Source organism: Saccopteryx bilineata, chromosome 4 (genome assembly GCF_036850765.1).
Source record: "Saccopteryx bilineata isolate mSacBil1 chromosome 4, mSacBil1_pri_phased_curated, whole genome shotgun sequence".
NCBI classification, from domain to species: Eukaryota; Metazoa; Chordata; class Mammalia; order Chiroptera; family Emballonuridae; genus Saccopteryx; species Saccopteryx bilineata.
The window spans coordinates 81219624-81238243 of NC_089493.1; the positions used below are offsets into that span (position 1 = coordinate 81219624).

At 47.7% G+C, this 18620-nt stretch overlaps 1 protein-coding gene across 1 annotated transcript; it reads right to left on the reverse strand.

The window, feature by feature from the left end:
• Positions 1 to 217: 217 nt before the first annotated feature.
• Positions 218 to 13775, reverse strand: IVD (isovaleryl-CoA dehydrogenase). Its single transcript, XM_066277101.1, has 12 exons — positions 13589 to 13775; positions 12254 to 12343; positions 11967 to 12018; positions 9246 to 9415; positions 8342 to 8435; positions 8003 to 8139; positions 6221 to 6317; positions 4605 to 4698; positions 4008 to 4089; positions 2947 to 3051; positions 2775 to 2847; positions 218 to 1705 (listed from the first exon to the last, which is right to left on the reverse strand). The coding sequence occupies exons 1-12, from the start codon at positions 13736 to 13738 to the stop codon at positions 1572 to 1574; spliced, it is 1278 nt and encodes a 425-aa protein (XP_066133198.1). The 5' UTR covers positions 13739 to 13775; the 3' UTR covers positions 218 to 1571.
• Between the last annotated feature and the right edge of the window lie 4845 nt (positions 13776 to 18620).

The window sequence follows — 18620 nt, forward strand, 5'->3', positions numbered from 1 at the left end:
CCACTCTGTGTTCCAGGCAGTTGTGCAGTGAAGCCCCAGGACGGCATTCTCAGAATCCCCATTTCTGCTTCTCTGGATTCTAGCTACTGTTCTGACTTCGGAAAAATCAAACTAGGGAGAGAGAGACAGGGAATATCGAGCTGTCCCTGCATGTACCCTGACCAGGGAATCAACTGGCAACCTCCGCACTCTGGGACAATGTTCCAACCAACTGAGCTATCTGGCCAGGGCTTAATTTTTATTGATTTTTAGAGACAGAGAGGAACGGAGACAGAGTGGAGCGGGAAAAGAAGCATTCATGTGTTGTTCCACTCAGTTGTGTCTTCTTTTGCTGCCTTCCATGTGACCCCTGGCAACCTTGTCATCTTGGGATGGCGCTTTAACAAACTGAGCTAACCAGCCAGGGCTATGTTGATCTTTTAAAATTTACATGGAGATGATTTCCAAAAATTGATGAGCTTCCTTCTAGCTCCAAAAGGCTTACCATTTTGGGCTTCCAACTTCTTTTAAAAAGTCCTTGGGGATCTGGAAAAGGGAGGCTGAGACTGCCTCTTGCCTAAGGGCTGGTTCCACCTGTACCCTCCTTTCGCCAGTGAGCAGACTGGAGGGCAGGAGCAGGACCTGGACCAGACACTCTCCAAGGACGAGTGGCTAGAGCCAGAAAGGAGGCAGTAGCAAGTCAATTGCTTCTCCCCAAAACATCAGTGTAGAAGCAGATGGGTCTGCTTCATAATATGTTTAACACAAAATGGCAGCTGCTGCTGTGCAGCTGTACCAGAATTAGCCATAGGGTGTCCAAAGAAATGTACACAGGCAGCCTTGGCTGGAGCTGAGCCAGCCAACGCAGGCCTGCTGCCCAGTCAGCTGTGGGCTGTCACGTGGCCAGGGAGGAATGGCGGCGGTGGCACAGATGCTGAAGGACTCAGAGGTGCTTCTGGAGGCCAGTGTCAAGTTAATCCTTTACTAGTGTGCTGACCTCTGCTGCATTAGTCTCTGGATGGCACATGTGTTCAGATGTCTATTCCCAGAGGACCACCCCAAAATGGTGGGCTTTCAGCCCTAAAGAATGAAGCCCCTGAAGTGATGTGGGGGCTGTGCAGAGCAGGTGTCTGCTCATAAGCTGCTGGGTGCTGATGCCCCTAGAAATCAGCAGAAACAAGGCTAGGTTTGGGGTTTCCTTTCCTTGGAAGAGGCTACCAAGCTCAGATAAATAAGTGGAGGGTTCCTTGCCAGAGGCTCTCCTAAGAAAAAGAGGTGACTGCTTGTTCACCCCCACCTGCTCACCCTGGGAGTCAAACAGCCCCAGAAAAACCACTATGCTTCCTGCCGAGCCCGTTTTAAGCCACTGAATGCTTTTCCTAGGCTGGGTGGCTGGCTGGCTGGTCTGGCTCTGAGGTCCACAGTGCATGGCAGCCATTGTAGAGAACTCAACGTTATACAGAGGCCAGAGGGCTGATGCGAGAAGGGTAGCCAAGCAGCAGGACCTGCCTCAGGCAGGGAGGACAGCTGCCACACCTCTATTTCCAAAGAAAGGCCTCTAGGTGCTGGAAAGAGGGGCGAAGGTCTTGGGGTTAGTGGAAGTCTGCATTGAAGGCTCTGCCGATGATCATCCGCCTCACCTCACTGGTCCCAGCCCCAATCTCGTACAGCTTGGCATCTCGGAGAAAGCGGCCCATGGGAAAGTCGTTGATGTAGCCATTGCCTCCTGTAGCCATGGTTTGGGCAGAAAAGAAAGGACAACAGGAAAAGTGATGTGCGGTGGGCAAAGCAAGGGAAACAAACAAAAGGTCAAGGATACAGAAACAGGCCAGAGAAAGATAATTAAAGAGAACCAGCAAAACATAGTGAGAGTGCAGACTACAGGGGATACTTTACTTGGGAGGACAGTGGACCAGGGGCTGGAAGGCCACACAGAGTGTGGAGGATAGCAGGCAGGCAAAGGGGAGGGCCACTGGCAATCAGAGAGAAGGGGGACAAGGAGATACTGCATAGCACCTATTGGGTGCCAGGCCCACCAAAGTGAAGTAATCTACACAAGTCACAAAGCCAGTCAGTGGTAAAGCCAGGATTTAAATCTAAGCTGTCTTTGCCCTGGCCAGTAGCTCAGGGGATATAGCACTGGCCCAGTATATGGACATCCCGGGTTCAATTCCCGGTCAGGGCACACAGGAGAAGTGACCATCTGCTTCTCTCATCCTCCTCCTTCTCCTTGTCTCCCTCTTCCCCTCCTGCAGCCAGTGGCTCAATTGAACAGTTCAAGTGTGGCACCCGGTGCTGAGGATAGCTCAGCTGGTCCAAGGGCATCAGCCTCAGGTGCTAAAAATAGCTCAGTACTCAAGCATCAGGCCCAGACGGGTTTGCTAGGTGGATCCCGGTTGGGACACATGTGGGAATTTGTCTCGCTATCTCCCCTCCTCTCACTTAAAAATATAAACAATAATAATAATAAATAAACCTAGGCTATCTGGCTTGAGTCTGTACTCTTAACTACTCTGCAGCTTTGAAACAAGGCTGTTCAATCTCTGAGGCATCTCTTTCTCTCCACTTCCCAGTGTCCACAGGACTCAGTTGGGGGGAGGATGTGAGGGGGTAGTAGCCTCCAGCAGTTTCTCACTTGCTTTTCCATGTTCTCCTAGTAACTGGACAGGAGCCTAACAGCACCAGCTCAGCTACAGCTAGCTGAGGTGAGGGGTGAAGAGGAAACCACCTTCTGGAGGCAGCAACAGGCTCTGGGAGGAAGGGAGGCTCTGAGAGTGAGGTGTGGGGCCACTCACCGAAACACTGAATGCCATCTAAGGCCACCTGTGTCGCACACTCAGCTGCGTAAAGAATCACACCCGCGCAGTCCTGTGGAAGGAAGTTCCAGTTCAGCAGGACCCTGCCGGGGCCATGCAGAGAGCAAGTCCCAGCAACCCGCCCGCTGCCTCATTTTGTGCAGGCCCTTACCTTGGGGGTGCAATGGCCCTCGTCGCAGGCCTTGGCCACATTATAGATGTACTGCCGACATGCCATAAGGCGGGTATACATGTCAGCCATCTTCCCCTGCATCAGCTGTGCACAAAGGGAGGTCAAGTCAACAACGCTGGAGCCACATTCCTCTCATTCTCCCTAGGTGCCAAAAGCAGATCAGCAGTAGCAACCTGATGGCCAGAATGGGGACATCAGGGCACAGAGAGCATCCCAGAACTTGCCTAGGATGTCAGAGATGGTAGCAGGTCTGGAGTGAAGCCAGAGGGCTGCTGCTGCACCCTAAAATAGCCCTCCCTTGTTAACCACCCTTGTTAACGTCCTGCAGACCAGAACGTGTGACTAAAATGCCGTACCCTTTTTCCCATCCTCCCAAACCTGCACGCCTCACCCTCCAACCTTACAATGCCTAGGTCATTCATCTCAAACAGGAAGTGAGGAGACGTGTGATGAGCCTCCTAACGACTTCCAAAGGCAGGTAGAAGGCTCAAAAAGCCTGTATTCCAAGTATTCACATTCATTTTGCTGGCGAAGGATAGCAAATATCCTGCCTATAGCATATGCCCTGTGTACTCATTTGTTAAAAAAAACCTGAACCCACCCTGGCCAGGTAGCTCAGTTAGTTAGAGTGTCATCCTGATATACCAAGTTTGTGGGTTTCATCACCTGGCAGGGCACATACAAGAATCAACCAATGAATGCACAAATAAATGGAGCAACAAATTAATGTTTCTCTCTCCATCTCTCTCCTTCCTCTCTCTCTCAAATCAATTAAAAAATAAATAAAAGGGCCCTGGAAGATTAGCTCAATTGGTTGTAGTGTCATCCCAAAACACCAAGGTTGTGGGTTTGATCCCAGGTCAGAGCACATATGGGAAACAACTCAAGGAGTGCACAACTAAGTGGAACAACAAATGAATGCTTCTCTCTCTCCCTTCCTCTCTGTCTCTCTAAAATCAAGCAATACAAATAAAAATATAAAAAGGAAGAACAGTTGAAGCCCAACAAAAGAGCACATTTCAACAATGCATTCTGCTCACCTGGAAGTGGCCGATCTTCTGGCCAAAGGCTTCCCTCATGTGCAGATAGGGAATGGTGTGGTCCAGGACTGCCTGCATGAGCCTGTGGGAAGGAGAAAGACACTGGGTAGTGCCTGCCTGTCCCCCTGCCGCCAGCTGGGATGGCAAATGCCAGTGTGGAAAGGCCCAGGGAAGGTAGCTCAGCAAGACAAGGAGCTGGAATTTAGGGGGCAGAAAAGGAAAGGGAGGACACTTGTCATCTCCGCTCAGTCACTGCACTGACTGCCCAGGACTTGTGCCCCTTCCAAGACCAGCGACCAGACAGAGCAGCAGGCCCCTACACAGTGAGGCCTTAGAGTCTGAGTGTCCTGTTTCGCATCCTGGGTAACTAAGCTCTTCAGCCTTTTGTCTCTCAACTAATGATCTTCCCCTGCAGTGTGAAGAAGTTAACACGTGGGAGGAGGAGGTTCTTTTTATCTTTAGAAGAGAAGGTGCATCAACCAGCAGGTGGCTCCCCTTGGCCCACAAGTGGAAGGCTGCAGCTGCTGTTTGCCCGGGGAACTGGGGAACCGCTTGCCAAGGAGGCTGAAAGCCCAGCTCTCCGAGCCTCACACTCACCCGAGGGGCCCACCAGACAGCACGAGCCGCTCCAGGTCCAGCCCGCTCATCAGCACGGTGACGCCCTTACTTAGATGGCCCAAGATGTTGTCAGCTGCCAGGAAAAGTGTTGGTCAGAGGAAAGAGGGCTGTCCACAGACTCCTCACTTGTATAAGAGCTACTAGGTTTGGTATACCGTGGTTCTTACACAAGGCACTAAGGCATGTCACTTGACCTTCAACTAGAGTAGTTCTGGGTGAGAGAAAGGGATAGTTACCACTTCCCATCAGAAACAGAACTTGCTAGACAGATCCAGCACCCCCGCCCCCATCACCAATACAAACACCAGCTACAAGATCAGACAAAAGACCCAATCCTTAGGTTAGTGTTTTTTAAATATCAGACTGCCAGAAATTTCGTGCTGGTACATGAAAGAGTTAACTGCCCTGATGTTGTACGAAGATTATAGGCACAATGACCTTAGTCAAATTCGCTTTGCTCAGGGTGATTTCTGCCTTAGTGGTCCCTGAAATAATTCTATTTTCACTGGTCCCCAAGTGTAAAAAGGTTGAAAATCATTGCCTTAAGTTAAATGGGTCTAGAAGTCATCCAAACCCAGTTTGTTTATTTTTGACAAATTTTTTTTTTTTAATTTAGAAATTAAATTTAATGGGGTAACATTGATCAAGAAAAGTACATAGGTTTCAGGTGAACATTTCTATAGCATTTGAACTGTTGATTGTGTTGTGTGCCCATTACTCAAATCATTTTGTCACTCTGTATTTGTCCCCAAATCCAATTTTTACACCTATGCCCATAATTACTCTTTCCCTCAGGTTGAGCCTGTTCTGGTCCAATATCAGCTTGCCCCCTCCCTTCCAAGGTAGTCCATGGAAAAGTCATTGTCCAGGGGATGGGCCATTCAGTACTAGTGACAGAAAGTGCTCAGCCCCTCTTCACCCCAGAAGCCAGGACCCTGGACGACCGTCAAGCGTTTTCTTGCTTACAAAGAATCTGCACCAATCCCCCACTCCCCTGATGCTTCTTGTAACCAAAGCATCCTTTTCTTGGGTGGTGGATCATGGCGTTGAGGAGTGGTCTGTGGCTGAGACGCAGAGCAAACCTAGTCACTGATCACATCTATGTCCTCTTCTCATTAGCACAAGAGGGGTGGGCTGGCTCTCCCACAATGTGTCACATTTTCAGTTACACTTCAGGGGAGAAAATACTCAAACTTAATTGCTTTCCCTTCACTAAGTCTGGCTTCCATCAGTGTATTTGGATTTTTTGTTTGTTTGTTTAAGCATTGTTAATGAATAACTCACACAGGCTGTAGAGAAAAATGTATAAAACAAGGACATCTGAAGGACATTAACGGGCAAGGGCAGATCTTATCTTTCTATTCCAGATACTGGAATCCAACCTCAGAAACAGTGTGCTATCCAGAGGAAGCACCACCTTTCACTGCAGCCACCGTCCCACACGTACGGCCCAGCGGGCAAGGACAGCAGTGGCAGCTCCACCATCTAGCCACAGTGATTGATAAGCTAACAATAGGGAGCCTCTCTAACCCAGAGAGGGGCATTCTCAGCTTAGGAAGGGGTCAGGAGAGGGGCCCACCCTTTCTCAGACTCACCAGGAACCTTGCAGTCTTCAAAGATCAGCTCACAGGTGTTAGAGCCCCTCATCCCCAGCTTGTCCAGCTTCTTGGCAGTGCTGAAACCAGGCATGTTCTTTACAGAAACAAAAGGTGACCTTGATTACAGACCACATCCCAAGGGGGTCTAGTAAAGGGAACACCCCTTCAAAGTGCCCACCGTCTATCAAGTCCCAATGCTTGCCCGGCACACCAGCACTCTACTCCCAGGGCCCACCTGGATGCAACTGCTCCACTCCTGGCAGCTCCAGCCTAACAGCCCACCCGACCCTACCTTCTCTGTTGCCAGCTTGTGTCCTCCCCATTTCGCATGGGGGCACTTCTTTCTCAAAAGCCCAATCCCTGGGGCCCTCCTGATTTTGTTTCTTTTCCTTAAGGAAATCACATTCAAGACATCCTCACCAGCCCCTTCGATTCCTTTGGCCCTTTGTTTCTCTGCCATCTGCACCTAATTGAGTCCCAGCTGGGATCAATTCAACTACCTGCATACTTTGACCTGGACAAATCAGATGCAGCGTGCGCTGGCAAGTGCCCAGAGGCGCACACTGCTCCTCTCACCTCCTGGCTGACGAGTGGCGCTACACAACCGTGAGATTTCTGATCTTAGCCAGCCACTTTGGGCTACTCACTTCTTTTGTCCTCCAATCCTAGTCAGCTGCCTTCCTCCTCTCCCTAGGGAGCGTACCGCACACTTTTACAACACTATTTCTTTTTTTTCTCTTCTCTGAAGTTTGAAACCCGGAGGCAGTCAGACAGACTTCCGCATGCGCCCGACCGGGATCCACCCGGCATGCCCACCAGGGGGCGATGCTCTGTCCATCTGGGGAGTTGCTCTGTTGCAACCAGAGCCACTCTAGCGCCTAAGGCAGAGGCCATAGAGCCATCCTCAGCACCTGGGCCAACTTTGCTCCAAAGGAGCCTCGGCTGCGGGAGGGGAAGAGACAGAGAGGAAGGAGAGGGGGAGGGGTGGAGAAGCAGATAGGAGCTTCTCCTCTGTGCCCTGGCCTGGAATTGAACCCAGGACTCCTGCATGCCAGGCCAACACTCTACCACTGAGCCAACCAGTCAGGGCTTACAGCACTATTTCACGGAACTATCCACCAGCCTCCTCAGCCCCAGGGTGTCCAGCCCTCACAGGTGCCTGGCCTCTACCTCAAGGTCACTAGGCCCATGCTCCTCCCCCATCACCTGGAACCAGCCTCACCTCTTCTCCCCCAGCTCTCCATTGTTTTGCTTACCTGCTCAGACACATCTCAAGTTCTCCCTCTCGTATTTTCCTCTTTACCGAAAATTTTGCTCAATTCTCTCTTATTCTTAAAACCAAACTCAAATTCCCAACTTTCACTCTAACTCCTGCTGTCTCCCTTTTGCTTTTATTGTCAAGATAAGAAAGATGCAGCCTTCATTTGGTCTCCACTCTCATCCCCACCCTGCCTCAGTCTTCCACAGCTGCTCTCAGAAGCCTCTGATGACACCTTCTAGTCAAATCCAGTTGTCCCTTTTCAGTCCTCATCTTCTAGGCCCTTCGTGTGGCTTGGCTCAGTGGCTGTCTTCACTGATCTCGATTTGACCCATCCATTCTCCCTGGACTCCACTTTTTGGCCACCCTCCTTTCAGTCGGCTCTGTTGCCTCTCCCCCACTCCAAGGAGCCCTGGCAGAGCACACAGGATTGATCATGTTTGCGATCAGCTGAAGGGATCTATCTCTGGCACCGCTGTCATGAGACAAAGGCCTCCCACTGTGCAGCTCCCTCCATTCACCTTCTCCACAATGAAGGCTGTGATGCCCCGAGAAGGTGGCACAGCTGCCAGATCTGTCTTGGCATAGACAATAAGGACGTCAGCATCAGGGCCGTTGGTGATCCAGAACTTGTTGCCATTCAGGACGTAGTGATCTCCTAAGAACAAGAACTTGGCTATTCAACACCAGCCATGTTGGCCTGTCTCAGCCAGTCGGTCCACAGACCTGCTAAGCAGGCAGCTGCCCAGCTGGAAACAGTTCTAAAAACCTAGCAGAGGCTACCCTCCATGACTGCTCCCCCACCCTGAGATGGTCTCTCCCTCTGTCCGTTTCAGCTCCCAAGTCAAGGGTGGCCTTACCTTTCTTTTCTGCTTTTAGTTTCATGGAGACAACATCAGAGCCAGCATTGGGCTCACTCATGGCCAGGGCTCCAATGTACTCACCACTGATTAGCTGCAAGGAAAACCCCAAAGAGCCTGGTATGACTTCAGAAGTACCTATGGAAGCTCAGATACTTCTTGTCTGTTCACATGACAACCCTTCAAACTCCTAAGATCAGGTATTGGTAAACTCTTATGAGAGAGAAGCCCAGTATCTACAGGGCTGAAATATCCCTTTATTTTTCCTGTTGCCTTTGCATGGGAAGTAAGTCCTAGTCTTCCTTTACTAAAGTGCTCTCTGCAAATATTATCCAGTGATGAACTCAGGAGGTCTGGTCTTTATTTTCTCAGCGAGACAGAAACAGAGAAAGAGACAGGAAGGGAGAGAGATGAGAAACATCAACTTGTAGGCATGTCACTTTAGTTTTTCATTGATTGCTTCTCATCCATGCCTTGGCTGGGGGGCTCCAGCTAAGCCAGTGAGCCGTTGCTCAAGCCAGAGACCTCTGGGCTCAAGCCAGTGACCACAGGGTCATGTCTATGATCCCACGCTCAAGCTGGCAATATTGCGCTCAAGATGGTGAGCCCAAGCTCAAGCTGGATGAGCCCACACTCAAGCCGGCGACCTCAGGGTTTCGAACCTGGGTCCTCAACATCCCAGGTTGATGCTTTATCCACTGCACCACTGCCTGGTCAGGTTGGCTTTAATTTTTGGACTAAAATATTTAAAAGAAATCCCTGACTCCTTCCTAACCATATCTGGTTCAGGGCAGCATGCTACAGAAAGCAAGTCTGACTGGCCCTCACCAACAGGGGAGGGTGTTTTGTGGTTAGTGGTTGTTCTGTGAGATCAGCATGTGTTTCTCCATTCCCATTTCCTCACCTTGGGCAGATACTTCTCCTTCTGGGCCTCATTTCCATTGCGCACAATCTGATTGATGCAAAGGTTGGAGTGGGCACCATAACTGAGTCCCACTGCTCCAGAAGCTCGGGACATCTCCTCCATCACCAGCACATGTTCCAGGTAGCCCAGGCCAGAGCCACCATACTGGACTGGGAGTGGAGGTTATACAGGGGGGCAGAAAAGGCAGCTCAAATTAGACTAGGATATTGACAGAAAATTAACATTTATTCACAGAAGAGAAGTATCCTTGTAGCACCTATTCCAAGTTCCCTCCAGCAAAATTAACAAGCTGAATCCATGGACTCTGTTTACAAACACACAGAGCTGGTATAGCCTACTGCCTCTGTCACTGAGGTATGGTTCAGAAAAGTCATTGCAACTCCGCTTTATCTCAGAGAGATCTCTTAATGAAGACAACAGAACCTGAGTACACACTATTCGGGAAGCTACAGAAGTACAGAGGCAAGTGAATAAAGAAAGAAAGAAGACCTGAAGTTTAACCAAGAAACACAAAGAGGGAAGATCAAAGCACTAAGAACAGATACAGAGTCAGGATGTGAGTGTAAAAGGCCTGAGGAAGGTGAGATTTTCATACTCTAGGTTTGGATCTAAAGAAACAGGACTATCAAATCAACACATTGTATACCTTAACTTATACAATGTTACATGTCAATTATATCTCAGTGAAAGAAGTTAGAAAAAAGGAAAATGCAAGATTAGTAATAGGGAACAGGAGCGCCATGGTCTGGGAGAAAATCCAGTGGGCAGTGCAGCAGAGGACAGAAGAGATGCTGGCAGGGAATTTCAGAACTCCTCATAATAAACGTGCCTTTTCCTCGGCATAGATACAAAATCAAAGTGGCTGGGTGATCTGGTACCAACCCCCCACCTCACTATTTGGGTCAAACCTGATGAGATCCTCTGTACATGTTTACTCTGACCAAGAAGTCAGGCTCATCCAGGGATCTAGGGAAAAGGTTGGTTCAACCCCCGCAGTTCCGGGAAGGAAAGCCCACAGGTGGGTGACACTGGAAGCAGCCACCGGGACAACCATGCAGAAACCAGAACTCATATCTGACTTTCGTTTCAAGGTTCTGATTTCTAATTACTTTCTTCCATTAAATGTCATCTGCAGCCCTGGACGACTGGCTCAGTGAATAGAGCATCAGCCTGGTGTATAGATGTCCAGGGTTTGATTCCTGGTCAGGGCACACATGAGAAGTGACCATCTGCTTCTCTTCCCCTCCCTCTCCCTTTTCACTATCTTTCCTCCTCTCACAGCCAGTGGCTCAATTAGTTTGAGCGTTGGCCCCAGGTGCTGAGGATAGCTTGGTTGATTTGAACATTGGTCCCAGACCAGGGTGGCCAGGTATATCTCGGTTGGGGTGCATGTGGGAGTCTGTCTCACTATCTCCCCTCCTCTTACTTAAAAAAATATACACCATCTGAGTCAGAAGCACAGTCTCTATGTGGTTCATAAACCCCCAAGGTACAGTGAAGAGTCTTATTTGGGAGTTCCCAGTGGCCTTTTCCCTATCATTTTCCATTAAAGTGGTCTAAATTAATTTTTAAATGTTGTCATTTTATCATTACTCATGATGTAACCTTCTATAATTGGCTCAAATTCAAGACTGTCTCCAAGTGGTGAGGGGAAAACGTAAGGAGAAGTGCACTGTGTTCCACGTCTATGCCAATGCATACAAACTGAGGCAGGGTGTACCATCAGGCTTTAGCTGGTGAGGCCACAGGCTCATCAATTTACTGGGCACTGCAAGCCAGGCTGGCACACCCTTCAGAGGCCAACATCCAAATCAGAGTCCACCAGCAACCTGCCCTTTATCCCTGGAAACAAACAGTAAGACCTACTGGGGACACAGGGCAGGCTGAGGGACAGAGTATTGAAAATATTATTTGGCCTCCTCATGTGGAGGCTCAGACAGGCATCGCTCTCCTCCACACTGCCACCTGTTCCCAAATGAGCCCCAGGGCCAAGCTGTGTGCCTAGATGCTGTTGGTAGAGCAGAGTTTGGCAACTGGACTGAGGTACTAAGACAGCTGTCAAAATCACTTGGGGGAGCTTATTAAGTATGTAGACGTCAAGATTCTAAGTGACCCTGATCTAAGTGAACCACACTGGCCTAATCTCCTTGATGTCTCAATGTTACTCCATAAAGAAATAGAAAGGCTTCAATAAAATAAACATTTTTAAAAAAAGCAGCTCAGTTGGTTATAGCATCAACCTAAAGTACAGAGGTTGCCAGTTTAATCCTTGGTCAGCACATATAGGAACAGATCGACGATTCTGTCTCTCCCTTCCTTTTTGTTTCTCTCTCAAATTAATAAAATAAACATTAAAAAAGAAAGAAAGGAAAAAAAAAAAAAAGGGCTGAGCCCTGGCTGGGTGGCTCAGTTGGTAAGCGCATCATCCCCACCTGCCAAGGCTGCAGATCTGATCCCCAGTCAGGGCACACACAAGAACCAACCAACAAATGCAGAAATAAGTGGAACAATAAATCGATGTTTCTCTCTATCTCTTCCTTCCTCTCTCTAAAAATTAATTTAAAAAATATAAGAACCAAAAGGGGAGGAAGTTCTAGGTTTCTTTGAGCACAATCTTTCCATTCCTTTCCTGCTTCTTTTGGGACTAGTGTTAAAGGTGATATAAGAAAAGTTCTCTTTAAGGAATGAAACTATACTCACCAGGGGCTGTGATGCCTAGGACTCCCATTTTCCCCAGCTGCTTCCAAAACTCCTGCCAACAGAATGGATTGAGCGCAGTCAGTTGTAAGGCAGCCAGTCACAGGTGCCCAGACACCTGAAACAACAAGACCCAAACGCTTCCCAGAAAGAGGCTGCATTCTTAAGGAGGTTTCATTTACCAGAAGATTGTATGAACTCTTCTAGGCTGCCATGTAACTCCAAGTCCTGCTCAGCTCTCAGACTGCCCCCTGTCCACCCCACCCCCCAGTGTGGGCCTCAAGACTCACTCGAAGGTTCCTGAATTCATTGCTGCGATCAATCTCCTGGGCCTGGGGGGCTAGGTGCTCCTGAAGGAACTTAGCCATGGTGTGACGAAGCTGGAGGGAGAGAGGTGGACAGATGGCTCTCAAACAGTACATTGTTACCACTTAAGACACCATCTCCACTATAGAGGGCACTTTCAGAGAAACAGGCTGGAAGATACCTTACCAAACAGCATCAGACTGAAACACAGAAGCTCGTGGTTTATGTTTCCTTACAGATAATCTCACCCCTCTTTCTTGAGGTCCTCAGTCTAGCAAGCTTGAAGATTGTAATTTTTTAAAAATTTTATTTATTGATTTTAGAGACAGGAGAGAGAAAGTCAGGAGAGAGATAAGGAGCAGGAAGCATTAACTCATAGTAGTTGCTTCTCTCTTACGTGCCTTGACCCAGCAAGCCCAGGTTTTGAACTGGCAACCTCAGCATTCCAGGCTGATACTTTATCTGCTGCGCCACCACAGGTCAGCCTGAAAATCATTTTTAAAATGCCACCCCCCCTACATAAACTCATTCCGTGGCTTTCCTTTGTACTTAGAAGACCAAGGGCCTGTATGAGCTGACCCTGTTTCTTCCAGCCTTCCCCACCATACCCAGCCCCCTTCAGTTCTAGATGCTGGTCAGGCTCTTTTCTGCCCTTTGTCTAAAAGGCATTACAAACAGAGATTACAAACTTTTCTTGGAGGGAAGGAAAGTTTGAGAACCAGACTTGGTTTCTAGTTCTCCGACGTTATTTAAATCTCTGCTGACTGTAAACCCAAATGGGACAGCGTTGGAGTTCCCCCAGGCACTGGCACAGGCCCCTGTTGCCACAGGATAATCACGTTCAGTGGAACTGTGTCCAAGTGCATAGTCTCCTTCCTCCTGGAAGGGCTCTGGTACAGCTCCATTTGTAATAACAACTCTCAAGTAGTATTTTGTTCAACTTTTTGCTCTGACTCGGTGGTGTCAGATTACACTGCATTTCAAAATCTCGGATTTGTATGTTTGAAAAAGATTTCTTGGGGACAGTGATTAACCTGTTTGAGAACTGTAGCCTTAGTGTTCAGGTATAAATGGACTTCAGACAGATGGGGGGTCTTTTTGCTACATACGGGTGGCCCCTGCCAATCCTCCACCAAAACACCACCAGTCTCCCAGAAAGAAGCTTTCCTATCTGACTCCTCATCTAACTCCCGCAGCCGGGCACACGCCGAGGCTGGGTGGCCGCTGGGCAGAAGACCGCCAAGGTGACCACGAAGGAGGCAGGCATGGCCAGGCCGGGAAGCCTTGGGGCCGGGAAAGAGGTCAGTCAGGCTCCCTACCTGCTTCTGCTCCTCGCTTAGCCCGTTGATCACATCGTCCACGGGCAGCAGCGAGTGGGCCCGCTGGGAAACGAGGGCGGGAGGTGACAGCGGCGTCAGCAGCCTCCAGCTCGTCGCGCGCCGCGCCAGTAGCCAGGCAGCAGTCGCCATCTCTGCCTTGCCTATGTCCGAACCGGAGCCGGAGCCGAGCTGAGCCCGCCCTATATGCTCCACCAATCCCGGGCTTCGCTGCCCCCACCAATCCGCGACGGGTGGGTCTCCAGCAGCCTATCACTCTGCACTGTCCCCGCTCCCGCCAGCCGACTCCCTGAGGGGAGGGTGTGAGTGCCTGGCACGGGACCTGCTGGCGTCAGTGTTAGTGCGGGTCTGCTTTAAGTAGAAATAGCAAGGGAAATATCTTCCTTCCCTGGGAGGAGGGTATAGTATCTCCCCTGCGCTGAAATAGCAGTCCCTAACTTCAGAAGTCTATCTCTGTAGGAAGCCAAGTATTAAAACAGCAAAGAGAAAACTCCCCGAGTCTCGTGTTTGGGGAATTGTTAAAGCAAATCTGATATAGCTCAGATCGGAAAAGTAGGATTCCTCTAGTGTGCACTTAAAAAGTAAGGCCAAGGCCATATTCAGGCAGGTAAGTGGTTAGAGCATTGTCCGGTAGGGATAAACTAAGGTCGTGGTTCAATCCCAGGTCAGGGGACATACAGGAGTCAACCAATAAATGCATAAATAAGTAGAACAATAAATCTGATGTCTCTTTCTCTCTCTCTTCCTTGCTCCCTTCCTAGCTCTCTAAAATTAATTAATAAAATTAAATTAAAAATTTTAATAGAAAGGTCTCTCATCTCTCTAAAATCAAAAAATAAAATCTTTTAAAAAAGGAAAGCAAGGGCTTCCAAATCAAATAAACAGAATGAGATAACTTTTTAAATATGAATAAGGGTGAAATAAAGAGAACTGTGAGTCACAGGACTGCTTTCATCTGAGTGGAAACATTTAGTTTAAAAAAGAAATTGGGGCCCTGGCCAGTTGGCTCAGCGGTAGAGCGTTGGCCTGGCATGCGGGGGACCCGGGTTCGATTCCCGGCCAGGGCACATAGGAGAAGCACCCATTTGCTTCTCCACCCCCCCCCCTTCTTCTCTGTCTCTCTCTTCCCCTCCCGCAGCCAAGGCTCCATTGGAGCAAAGATGGCCCGGGCGCTGGGGGTGGCTCCTTGGCCTCTGCCCCAGGCGCTAGAGTGGCTCTGGTCGTGGCAGAGTGACGCCCCGGAGGGGCAGAGCATCGCCCCCTGGTGGGCAGAGCGTCGCCCCTGGTGGGCGTGCCGGGTGGATCCCGGTCGGGCGCATGCGGGAGTCTGACTGTCTCTCCCCGTTTCCAGCTTCAGAAAAAAAAACAAAAAAACAAAAAAAACCTGTGGTGGCACAGTGGATAAAGCGTCAACCTGGAATTCTGAGGTCGCCGGTTCAAAACCCTGGGCTTGCCTGGCCAAGGCACATATGGGATTGATGCTTCCTGCTCCTCCCTTCTCTCTCTCTGATTCTCTCTCTCTCATCTGTCTAAAATGAATAAATAAAGTCTTTAAAAAAAAAGAAGAAATTGGGATATGGTATCTTGGCCTTTTGGCTAAGATCAAGTGTAAAAAATAACTGGGATAAATAAAATGGACATTGATGGAGTTAAAACAAAGGTTTTAGTACAGGATTACCAAAGGCTGAATGGGCCAAATTGACCCCCTGGAGGTACCCCAACATTAAAGACCCCAAACAAGTCGTTTTTATTTATCCATCTTTGGAGAAGACTAGAAGGAAGTGATTACAATGAGAAACCTGAACAGCAATCAGTTGGGGCAACAGTCTGGTTAAATCAAAATTAAAATTTGATAACAGCGCTAGGGTCCCTTGGCTTGACTCCTTGCTGGGGACCCAAAGTGTTTTTAGTCAAGAATGGGTAAAATGCCCTGATGGTGGTGACACAGTGAATAGAGTAACAGGCTCAAACCTGGGTTGTCAGTTCAATCCCTGGTCAATGCACATATAAGAATCAATCAATGCACAACTAAGGGCAACAATTCGGTGATGTAAAAGCAGGATTCCTAGATATGGGAATTCATGAACGATGGTATAAAACCCCATTGGCTAGGGCTACAAAAATTAGAGTAAGAGAATATAGAAAGGTAAAGATCGAAAAGATTATGAAAATTGAAATGTTTAAACAGACTTTATGTTAAAAAAAAAAGTTATGTCAACTTTAATTGATTGCATCTCTTTTACCTGATTGTATTGTGGAAAATAGCTATGTGTCTTACTGGGGAACCGAGTTAAAAACAAGCCACTCCAAGATGTGCTTCTAGGTGCAAGATGTAGTATGGAGATTGTTTTGAGTTGGGGCAATTTTAACTTCAAGTAGAGAAACTTCTACTCTTCACTTTATGTACCTAGAAGAGCTTGAATTAGGAGCCTTACCCTCTTTTGACCTATCTATAGGGCAGGAAAAACTTTTACTGTATTTTTTAAGCATCTGTTCTTATTATCCTGCAACGAACCTCTGAAACCCCCAAGGCACTTTACTCCAGCCCTAGCTCAGGATGTCTTATATACCCATGTTTCCTTTATCTCTGAGCCTCTCTGCATGTAGGGTCTCTAACTCTCCCGTGTATGTGGGTTCCCACATATATGTATGTCTTTTTTTTTTTTTTTTTTTTTTGGTATTTTTCTGAAGTGAGAAGCGAGCAGGCAGAGACAGACTCCCGCATGTGCCCAACCGGGATCCACCCGGCAAGCCCACCAGGGGGCGATGCTCTGCCCATCTGGGGCATTGCTCCAATGCAACCAGAGCCATTCTAGCGCCTGTGGTGGAGGCCATGGAGCTGTCGTCAGTGCCCGGGCCAACTTTGCTCCCATGGAGCCTTGGCTGCGGGAGGGGAAGAGAGAGATAGAAAGGAGAGGGGGAAGGGCAGAGAAGCAGATGGGCGCTTTTCCTGTGTGCCCTGACCAGGAATCAAACCCAGGACTTCCACATACCAGGCTGACGCTCTACCACTGAGCCAACCAGCCAGGGCCCATATATATATGTATGTCTTAAATTTGGTTATTTTCTCTTTCTAATCTGTCTCAAATCTATTTGATTATTAAAACAGCCAAAAAAAACTTGAGAGTAGAGGAAAGATTTTCCTCCCCACAAAGGCTGTCAGTTAGTTCTTTCTTTAGGCTCTCAGAGGGAAAAAATCTAGAAGGTAATAACCTCTATACCCTCTTGGGTCCATGGGCTTGTTTAATACCACCAGAAATACTCAGTTTATTCCAGCTGAAACCTGACAAGATATTTGAAAGGATTTAATAACTTTCTGATCAGAAATTTGGCCAAATTGGAAATTAATGTCAGAGCCTGATTAAAAAATGTGCCTAGAGGAATAGAAACATTCCCATAGTAGGGGAGTGGGTTGCTTAGTCTTTTGCCACCATTTAAGCCACAACCCAATACTTGAGGTATTGGCTCCAGAAACCAATGAAAGCCCACCAATTCTTTTTGTCAAAACCTTACCAAAACCACCCTCCTTATCTCAAAAGGATTATAAACATTGGTTTTATGAAGCCCAAGTCTCTCTGGGAGGAGCTTGCATTTCTTTCCCTGCACCTTCGCAATACAGATATTTGGTCTTCTCTAGGAACTCTTATCTGGGTCATCATTTAAAATGCAAATTTTAGTAAGGTAATTCTTAAAAAAAGAAAAAAGACAACAACTTAGCCATTTTAACAGATCAATTTAATTGTGCCAGCTTTCTTTTCCAAATCAGTGAGTTTTGCATTATGGTGTCTGTCTTATGACTAAAAGATCTGTGTGTGTCTGAATGTTCAGGTGTGTTGTATGGTATTTTCTATCTCAGAATGACATTATTAATTAACTTTAAAAGCTCTATTTTAAATAGGCTTAAACAGAGACACTTATATGAGAAACCTCAAATTTATAACAGAAACTAACACAGAATCATGTGGTCTGGGAAGATACTTGATACTGAAGCTGATCTGACTTTGGGTCCAGTAAATAGGCATATATTTAACATCATCAGCATTAAATACTTTTATTTTAAACCTGGATTTATTAGTTAAGTAAAAGTTCATTCTATCTCTGTTGCAAAATTTGTCAGCGAGAAAAAGTTGGTATAATAAAATTTTCAGCCTGACCTGTGGTGGCGCAGTGGATAACGCGTCGACCTGGAAATGCTGAGGTCGCCGGTTTGAAACCCTGGGCTTGCCTGGTCAAGGCACATATGGGAGTTGATGCTTCCAGCTCCTCCCCCCTTCTCTCTCTCTGTCTCTCTCTCTCTCCTCTCTAAAAATGAATAAAGAAAAAAAGAAAAAAAAAATAACAAGTAAATTAAATAATCGTAAATGGGATAAAATATTTCTTTTAGGTTAACTTTTTAGCAACTTTAAAATATTTTTGGTAACCCAAAATTTTAAAGTTTTATTAGCTAAATTAAATTATGACTATTCATTGGCCCTGGCCGGTTGGCTCAGTGGTAGAGCGTCGGCCTGGCGTGCAGGAGTCCTGGGTTCGATTCCCAGCCAGGGCACACAGGAGAAGTGCCCATCTGCTACTCCACCCCTCTTCCTCTCCTTCCTCTCTGTCTCTCTCTTCCCCTCCCACAGCCAAAGCTCCATTGGAGCAAAGTTAGCCCAGGTGCTGAGGATAGCTCTGTGGCCTCTGCCTCAGGTGCTAGAATGGCTCTGGTTGCAACAGAGCGATGCCCCAGATGGGTAGAGCATTGCCCCCTGGTGGGCATGCCGGGTGGATCCCGGTCGGGCACATGTGGAAGTCTGTCTGACTGCCTCCCCGTTTCCAACTTCAGAAAAATACAAAAAATAAATAAAATGACTATTCATTGACTGTTGAGAGCATTTCTAAATAAGCTAATAAATTATTAATTATTGAACATAGGCTTATTTACTCTTTGCTTATTTTAGAGGAACTAAAAATATTTGTGTCCATTAATACACGTCTTGTGCCACATTAAAAAAATTTTTGGTGCTATGAGAAAATA